The sequence below is a fragment of the Rhynchophorus ferrugineus genome, unplaced genomic scaffold, assembly GCF_030347505.1.
Source record: "Rhynchophorus ferrugineus isolate W39M unplaced genomic scaffold, kcgeb_rfMv2 rfM5, whole genome shotgun sequence".
In the NCBI taxonomy this organism is placed as follows: domain Eukaryota; kingdom Metazoa; phylum Arthropoda; class Insecta; order Coleoptera; family Curculionidae; genus Rhynchophorus; species Rhynchophorus ferrugineus.
The window spans coordinates 9,009,532-9,018,122 of record NW_027472584.1 but is presented as its reverse complement, the minus strand read 5'-3'; the positions used below and the strand labels follow the sequence as shown (position 1 = coordinate 9,018,122).

The 8,591-nt window shown below is 29.6% G+C and overlaps 3 protein-coding genes across 3 annotated transcripts; 2 read left to right on the top strand and 1 right to left on the bottom strand.

Moving 5' to 3' along the window:
- Positions 1–800: 800 nt before the first annotated feature.
- On the top strand, positions 801–3,033 carry LOC143197668 (uncharacterized). Its single transcript, XM_076406274.1, has 2 exons — positions 801–992; positions 1,048–3,033. The coding sequence occupies exons 1-2, from the start codon at positions 862–864 to the stop codon at positions 2,972–2,974; spliced, it is 2,058 nt and encodes a 685-aa protein (XP_076262389.1). The 5' UTR covers positions 801–861; the 3' UTR covers positions 2,975–3,033.
- Positions 3,034–4,718: 1,685 nt separating this feature from the next.
- Positions 4,719–7,402, bottom strand: LOC143197663 (protein disulfide-isomerase A3). The gene is made up of 9 exons (XM_076406267.1): positions 7,145–7,402; positions 6,748–6,959; positions 6,470–6,698; positions 6,295–6,411; positions 6,107–6,239; positions 5,887–6,050; positions 5,598–5,829; positions 5,257–5,391; positions 4,719–5,196 (listed from the first exon to the last, which is right to left on the bottom strand). Exons 1-9 carry the CDS (start codon positions 7,318–7,320, stop codon positions 5,086–5,088), a joined length of 1,509 nt encoding a protein of 502 aa, XP_076262382.1. The 5' UTR covers positions 7,321–7,402; the 3' UTR covers positions 4,719–5,085.
- A 305-nt stretch (positions 7,403–7,707) lies between these two features.
- On the top strand, positions 7,708–8,416 carry LOC143197667 (cytochrome c oxidase subunit 5A, mitochondrial). The gene is made up of 2 exons (XM_076406273.1): positions 7,708–7,961; positions 8,018–8,416. Exons 1-2 carry the CDS (start codon positions 7,819–7,821, stop codon positions 8,334–8,336), a joined length of 462 nt encoding a protein of 153 aa, XP_076262388.1. The 5' UTR covers positions 7,708–7,818; the 3' UTR covers positions 8,337–8,416.
- Positions 8,417–8,591: the final 175 nt, after the last annotated feature.

Genomic DNA, 8,591 nt, shown 5'->3' with positions numbered 1-8,591 from the left:
TACTAGCCATAAATAGCAAGCTTTACATCCCCCTAAAGGTGACTCTGTACGAAATGGTAGATCAGTGAGATCGATCATTCTGGTACAAGTATGTTTCCTAGAAACAGCTTGCCCAACTTCAGATATTCTAATCCAAGAAAGTCCGCGAGTTACTCAATGCCCCGTAGTTTATGAAGAACTATCCACTTAGAGTCAAGCAAATACGAAAATTTGTCACCCGTAAATCTCTTCTAAGCTGTTCTTCACGCAATATCAACAAAATACCATTTGGATCTAGCTTACCATTCTAATAAGTAAAAAAAAAACGTTTACTCAGTCAAAAATTATTGGGCTTTGAAAATGGAGATATCAGAAGGTCATTTTCGTCATATTTTGCTTTTTACTATGTAGTGTTCATGTTGATGAGTTCTTATGTTTAAGCCAGTAGCATTCTGACATATGGTTTGGTTTTGCCAATGTCGATGTTAAAGATGACTTGACCAATCAATTGTTGAAAAAATTTCAATTATATAATCATATAAGTATACAAGCTATTGATCAAATGTATGAATAGTATGAGTACATTTATTACTATTTATGAAATATTTTTTGAAGCATGTATATCCTGTTTGTTTGGTTGCAGCATTTCTGAAATATTTTAAAATGAAATATATTATAAATGATATTATATTTATTATATAGTATATCACTATATTAGATCTAATATATTTATTATTTACCTAATAAATATATTATTTCAGTTTCGATTTTTTTCAAAAAATAAACAGCATTTTATGGGTATTATATGTCAATTGTCAAATAATCCTAGAGACATCTAGAAAGTACGTTATAACATTACAAATTTGAAATTAGTTTATTATAATGTCTAAAGATATAGAATATAGTGATAGTTCTGATGACGAAGTGTGGTTTGGAAAATATACTCTAAAAGAAGCTAAACGTGATATTGCTAAATACTTTCCAAAAAAACTAAATAAACGTCATACACTAAAGTAAGTACTTGTTATAATTTATTTTATTTTATTGTAAAAATTATTGTTATTTTAGCTTAAAATTGTCAAGTTCCAATATGACTACTGACGATAAGGAAACAAAAAATTCTCTTGACCAGCTTAACAATTATTTAGACAATCACTTAAATATTTCTTCAATTCCTTCTGAATATCTTACTGCAAATGAAAGTGGTTCAGCTAACAGACAAAGTTTGGAAGGTGATTTTATTCAAAAACTTACAAATGTTATTAACAACAGCAGTTCTAAAGAATCATCATATAAAACAGCATGTGATCAAACTAATACCACAATTTCGACAAAGGATGAATGCAACGAAACAAAGGCTGAGTTTGCAAAACGATTTGAAAATCAACCAATGTTAGAAAATATTCAACATACTTTAGTTGAAAATACCATTTACGCGGATGTCTCTGTCTCAGATGGAAGTATTGATGACAGTGTCATTACATTAAGTGATGATAGTTTTCAAATACTTGATCAAGTACCAAAACAAGAAATAAATAGTACATACAACAATAGTTTTGAGTATATGGATAATATACCTGAGAAGTTTGAAGAAATTGAAGTAAATCATACAAATTCTCTATATCAGAAAACCAATAGTTCATCAGAAATAAATAATACAGATTCAACAAGTGAATTAAGTGCTGGTAATGTATATAAAGATGAGAACATGCTACCAAAATTGTTTATGAATAAGATACCTATATTAATAAATAATACCACCAATTTAAATGAAAATTACAATAGACTATATAACTTTAATTGTTTAAGTAAAATTTCAGAAAAAACAGAAACTACCACACATATTGAGAATAATGAATTTCAAAAGGATTCTTACAGTTCAATCTCTGAAACTTATGAATCAGATTCAAAATCAGAGTTAACTAGTAATCTACCATTATGTGGTAAATCAAATGGCTCAGAATTAAATGAAAAATTAAATCTTTCTGAAGAATCACAAAATTTGGATGGATTTGAAGTTCCTAAAATCTCAGAAACTTATGAATCATATTCAAAATCAGGTTTAACTAATAATCTACCATTATGTGGTAAATCAAATGACTCAGAATTAAATGAAAAATTAAATACTTCAGAAGAATTGGATGGTTTTGAAGTTCCTAAAATAAATCTGGAGCAGTTTGACGATTCTTGTAACTTTGATGACACATTGGAAGAAATGAATAGATTTTTAACTGAAGATTTGACTAACACTGAACCAAAGAATAATTTATTGAATAAAAGTCAAAATACCAATGGGTCTGATAGTTCACTCAATAGTTTACCAGTTTGTAATAAACCAAGTTCAACTGAGAAACATAAGATATTTTACAGTGGTGAAAAGATTTCAAAGCCTAGAACAGATTTATATACCTGCAAAACTATAGAAAAATCTAAACATCTCAATACTCACAAGTTGAAATCACCAGTATCAAAGAAAACACTATTTACGAATACTGGAGCTAAACCCAAATCGGGAGATATATTTAAAGTACCGAGTAAGCCATTAAAGACTGTTCTCACTCCAAGTAAACCTACAAGTATATTTTTGAAAAATGTTGTTAGTCCTGTTAGTGTATATATTAATAACACACCAAAATACTCCCCAGTAGTTAAAAACTCTGTAACTCAAAGGAGGTTGGAGAAGCCAAACATACCATCGGCAAAAAAAGAAAATATTCCATCTAAATCATGTAATTTGGATGAAATTCCAGCTGTTATATATAAGCCATCAAAGACAAAACACATTACTAATGAAAAAGACATTCACTTACCTGGAAGTATAAAGAAGTTGATAAAAGATCCCACATTAACAAAACATTGTCAAAAAATTGTTGATTGTGATCAGTCTATTGAGAGAAGACTAATAGAAGATGAAGTTTCAATTGATAATAGTCTAATGGCTAAAACAGATATATCAGTGCTAACAAACAAACAAGCCCTTATTTTTAAGAAATAATTTTATAAATGTAATTTGTTTTTTATTTAATTAGTAATATAAATAAAGCTAACACTAGACACTTTATTTTTATTGTCATCCTCAATTATTTATATAAACAAATAAATAAAATATATCTTAGATCTATATGTTTTATAGAAGAATCTTCAAAAGGGGCAGATTACGTACACTTCAGAAAAATACATATCAGTTCTATAGGAAGAATAACAGTTCTGTACTAACTAAAAACTAATTTTTAACCGTGTAGTGCCATATTATATTGAATCACTCAGTCAATATGATATAATGGATTCTTACCGAATTCTTTTATTTTAACTTATAACTTTTCGCGGAGCACCATCTCATCTCAGATTCCATTTGGCATATATAAAGCCATTCTCGATATATCTACATTAAGGAGTCTATCCGTCGGACGGCGTTTTCACTTTTTTTTTTCGATTTTCAGGTTTCCTTTGCCCTTTTCCCCGTCCTAATCGTATGTTGCTTTTTGCGTATAGTGGGAATTCTAACAAAAATTTCAACGTTTGGGTCAAAATTATTTCGTACAGCAAATCAGATTCTAGTTTAGCCATAAATATGTTTTCCTATTATGTCTTATCAGGTTGGAGCTGCATAGATCGAATGATTGCTACATGATTGTAGGGAATGCTCTGGAGTTGAGAATAATCTTTTAGTCACTTTAGAACTTCCAAATTTTTTTTGTCTTTATTTGCCTACTCTGCATGTTTAAAATATATACTAAGACATCTTATTGACCGATAAAAAAGATCTACTTTATAGTCAAGTAATATTGCTTTTGCTAATCACAATTTTCTCTGCTGGATTCACATATCAACTCAAAGCAAAGCCGTGTTAGCGTAATTAAGGACAACCCTTGAGAGTTGAGCCAATAACACACTATTTGCAAATTCAATCAGCGACGTTCTTTAGATATTTCCAGGCGGAAAAAGTGGTGATACAAACAATAATTACATATGCACCAGAATAGAACCCTATGAAATAGTGATACTAATTTTGCATATATATTGGCTTTTTCCCGTCTCTTAAAGCAGTGATAGTCGAAAACTTATATTATTAAGTATTTTGTAGGTCTGGAAATACTACTGAGATATTTTAGAATACAGAATGTGGTTGCGCGCAAATGTACGAATAATGTTTTGCTCGACTTGTAGTTACTAGAGCTTCATTAATCGCATCTATCATTTAATCTCCTTTTAAAACCCAAATTAGTTTGTTAGAAAGCCTCCCGTACGCAACAAATTAGGACCTACACAGCATTTGAAAGTTACAGGTGGATGAGTATTTCTTTAATTAGTTTAAAGGCCTATCTAACAACCTATTTAATATTAGTGGAAATCCAAGAATGCTTTTAAGTACTATTCGATATTCATTTCCGCTGTGCCACAATCCACTTCATCATAATTAGTTTTCCAACATATTTATTTTGAAACTTTTATTGATCTCTTTTCCAATTTCAATCTATTTCTTACACTATATTAGGAGTTCCGAAATTTATTTAGCCCAGACTAGGGAACAATAATGCTTGTTAATAATTACCAATTTAACTAGATAACATTGAATATATTAATGTGCAGTGGAAGAGAACAGTTTTAAAATTGTTAATTAATCAAGATTTTGTTATTAAATATGTAGTAATTTTAGTTTAAAGCATTAAGCAAATCTAGGCTGCTAACATTATAATAAGGTAGGGTGAATGAATTTTCACACAATTGTAAATCCTATAAGTATTTAATGTATTTATTACTTTGTTAAATTAAATCACAACGAATTATTAAAATAATTCATATTATTTTGCATCTACTTATTACCTTACTTATCGATGAATCATTGTCTTTAAAGATTAAAGTTAAATATGAAGTATGTAGAAACAAAATATTATGATTCAGATATCTCATGTGTATATTTGATCTAAGGAACACAAAAGAATTTGTAATTTCTTATATTATAAAAATACAAAATATACGAAAACCAATATAAAAATATATATCAGCGAAATTCACATGCAGACATAATGTTTTTGATGGAGTGAAACACTGGAGAAAATCAACATTGTTGAAACGTGTATGGAAAAAAACAACTCTTGTAACGTTCTACAGTTCAGTCTTGTCAGCTTTAGGTTTACCACTTCTGTCCCAACCCTTCAACTCAGTTGTAGCTTCTTTAGCTATATATTTAATGAAATCGTCTAATTCGCGACCACCCTGTTGAAATAAAATTCAATAAAACCAGTGATTTATTAAACCACAAATAAATGTACTTACATCATATGTTACGGGTGCATTCTTTTTGTTTTTGGGTGCCCAATAAATTGTCGGGAATCCACGAACATCAAATGTAGAAGGAACATCATTCGCTGTAGCGTCCATTTTAACAATTGCAACATCTTCATCTTTAAGCTAACAAAAAAGAGTTAAAACTTGCAATCAGTTCGCACAATGTAAGCATATTTTATGTTTAAGAAAACATAGCAAATTATTATTTCTAAATCATTGATATAAAATATTCAAATTTCAATTGAAATTAAAAAATGGGTTTGCGGCCAATTAAATTAATACATTCGCTTCAGCCCATCATTAATAAATATACAGATTGAAATGATTACCTTTTCAGCTAATTCATCATAAGTTGGTGCCAACTTTTTGCAATGTCCACACCATGGGGCATAAAATTCAATAAGTGTATCTTTTTCATTGTTTACAACTACTTCATCAAAGTTTTTAGCAACAGCTATAGTAACCGATCCATCTTGACTTTCTGGTACTGGTTCTGATTTAATGTAAGCCTCAAGCTTTCCAGCCAAAACATCGTTAACAAAGTTCAAGAGATTTTCAGGGCTAAAATTTCAAATAATATTAAACAAAATGGTGATAATATTTGCCGATTTCTCTTACGTAAATTCTTCTTTTAAGACATATTTCTTTTCATTGGCATCTCGGGCAGCTACTTTTGGTTTGTCAGTTTGAGCAAACTCAATTCCAAATTCGTTTAATTCATGGGTGAATTCTGTGTTAGGAGAAATGGCAAAGTTGACTGTTCCTTCGAATTCTTTAGCAACCTGCATTTAAATATTATAAGTAATAAAGTCTAAAAAAATATAGGGTTCAAATTTACCTTAAGAACTCTATTACGCCAATAATTGGTACCTTTGGGATTTTTTACATAATCAACTCCATAGTATACAACAACTAATGGACTCTTGAAATCACGTTGATTATCGGATTTACGGACACCAACTAAACCATGGCTACAAATATAGTTTGTTAGATTTTTTAAAATGTTAGTCTTACTATATTACTCACAAGTGTTTAAATACAAAGTCATTTAAATCAGCAGTTTCAGCAGGGCCAGAATATGTTACAGAGTTGGGTTCAAATTTATTTTTCAAATGGGCTGGACGGAATAATATAACAGCATCACTAAAAATATATAGGTTTACTATTGTAATATTATAAATTCATATAAGGTAAAATTTACCTAACACCTTGGTGTTTTAGAACATCTTCATATGATGAGTGACCAAATTGCACTCTTTCTCTTAATTTGTCAGCTAGTTTAAAGAAAGCTGCTTTCAAATCAGATTCTTTTTCGAAGAAGCCAATAACAACTGATTCTTTTTCAGATGCCAAAAATGTCTCCAAAGTAGCAACAGATTTAAGTTCTTTGGAAGCTGGTCCTACTTGAGTCTTCATATGTCTGACAATACCTATTTGGAAATGTTATTTAAAGATATTTGGAATATAATTATTAATTACCATTAGCTTCACGAGGTCCTTTATATTCCTGAGAAAATTCTCCATTCCGGAAAATTTTTAAAGTAGGGTATCCTCGAACTGAATGCTTGTTACATGTTTCTTTACCAGCTTCTGTACAATCTACTTTTACCAAAGTAACAGGAGGATCATTTCTGATTAAATCTTCTGCAGCTTTAGCATATTCTGGTTTGAGACGTTTACAATGTCCACACCTGTAAAAAATCAGCAATATAAAAAAGGTACTGCAATTTTAAGGCTTTTTTGGTGATTATTACAGCAAAAATAAATTATTTGTTATCTACTGAAATTATTCTTGTTATATAAAGTATGTTAGAAAAATAATTAATATATATTTTTGTAAATATTTTATTCTTTGTTATATACAAGAAAACCTTACCATGGTGCGTAAAACATGACAAGTGCGGTTTCATATTCTGCGAGTCTTGAGTCAAAGTCGCTATCGCTAAGTTCTAAAACATCTTCTTCAGCTCCAAGAGCAGATGTAGCAATTAATAATATAGATAAAAGTTGAAGACACCACATTTTTGTTCCTAATATCTTGAGTAATACCATACTAACCGGCGACAACCTGAAGTTTTCTCTGAACTGTCACTAAAAATTAACAGTACGTGGCCGCGACGTTTTAATATACTAGCCATGCGTCAGGTTTTGTGTTGTCGTTATATGATTGGTTCAATAGTAGAAAATAAGAAAGAAAATGTAAAGTGCTCATTGGCTATACCAAAGAGTTTAATTCAAATTCGGGTATGATAATAAATTGTAAAATATCGGACTCCTATCGTGGTAGTATAATGAAATTCTGAATAAAATCAGATTTTTGAAATATCTCTATCATACATTTGCATATCACACATAAATGTTTTAGTTGGTAGCGGAATTATCTATAAATTTATAGTTAGTTTAAGTATGAAAGTCAATAGATTTGATCAAGAATATTTGAAAGTCTACAAATGATCTGTCAATTTGTCAAAACACTATCTGCTAAAAACAAAATAAAGGTCTGTCACTTTTAAATATCTTAAGTTGATATTTAAATATTTTTTGGTAAGCATGTTAAGAAGCTCTGCTGTCCGTCTGCATTTGTTATTTAAAAATGTAGGTATTTTTAAAAAGTCTATTCCATCAACTACATTTGGCAAAATAAAGTTGATGTCTACACATAACACTGAAACAGACACCCAATTTGATCAGCGGTATGATTAAATTTTTGTTTATAGTATATATTTCAAAACAAAAATTATCCTTCTAGTTATGAGAACTTTTTAAGCAGTACAAAAATTGATGGATGGGATGTTAGAAGAACTGATTTATTTGGACATGATTTAGTTCCTGAACCCAAGATTATTATTGCAGCATTAAAAGCCTGCCGGAGAGTCAATGATTTAGCTTTGGCAATAAGAATTCTAGAAGCTTTAAAAGATAAATGTGGTAATGAGGTTAATGAAATTTATCCCTGGTACATTCAAGAAATTAAGCCTACATTAACTGATCTGGGGATTCCAACATTGGAAGAATTGGGCTATGATAAACCAGAGTTCGCACTTCAAAATGTGGATGATATGCAATAGTTCAATTTTTATTCACTTTTCCATTCTTATTTGGGTTTCATAAAAATATAATAATAAAAATAAATATATTTTTTGCAGAATGTGCGATTTTTCCTATTTAGGGTATCTAATTTAATAAATATGAAATATAATGTAATATTAATAATGATTTCATTAGTTTAGTATTAATGATATGTAAATGTATAGTAATATATATTTTACATATATTACACCGCCATCTAGTAATTAGAACAGGAACAAAAATGTTAGACAATA

Bases quoted from the DNA above. Each gene is read 5' to 3' on its own strand.
- LOC143197668 (XM_076406274.1), top strand. From the start codon at position 862: ATGTCTAAAGATATAGAATATAGTGATAGTTCTGATGACGAAGTGTGG. The intron at 993-1,047 runs GTAAGTACTTGT...TTGTTATTTTAG, and splicing joins AATAAACGTCATACACTAAA to CTTAAAATTGTCAAGTTCCA.
- LOC143197663 (XM_076406267.1), bottom strand. From the start codon at position 7,320: ATGGTATTACTCAAGATATTAGGAACAAAAATGTGGTGTCTTCAACTT. The intron at 6,051-6,106 runs GTAAATTTGAAC...ATTTAAATGCAG, and splicing joins GGCGTAATAGAGTTCTTAAG to GTTGCTAAAGAATTCGAAGG. The intron at 5,830-5,886 runs GTAAGAGAAATC...TTGAAATTTTAG, and splicing joins GTCTTAAAAGAAGAATTTAC to CCCTGAAAATCTCTTGAACT.
- LOC143197667 (XM_076406273.1), top strand. From the start codon at position 7,819: ATGTTAAGAAGCTCTGCTGTCCGTCTGCATTTGTTATTTAAAAATGTA. The intron at 7,962-8,017 runs GTATGATTAAAT...TTATCCTTCTAG, and splicing joins GACACCCAATTTGATCAGCG to TTATGAGAACTTTTTAAGCA.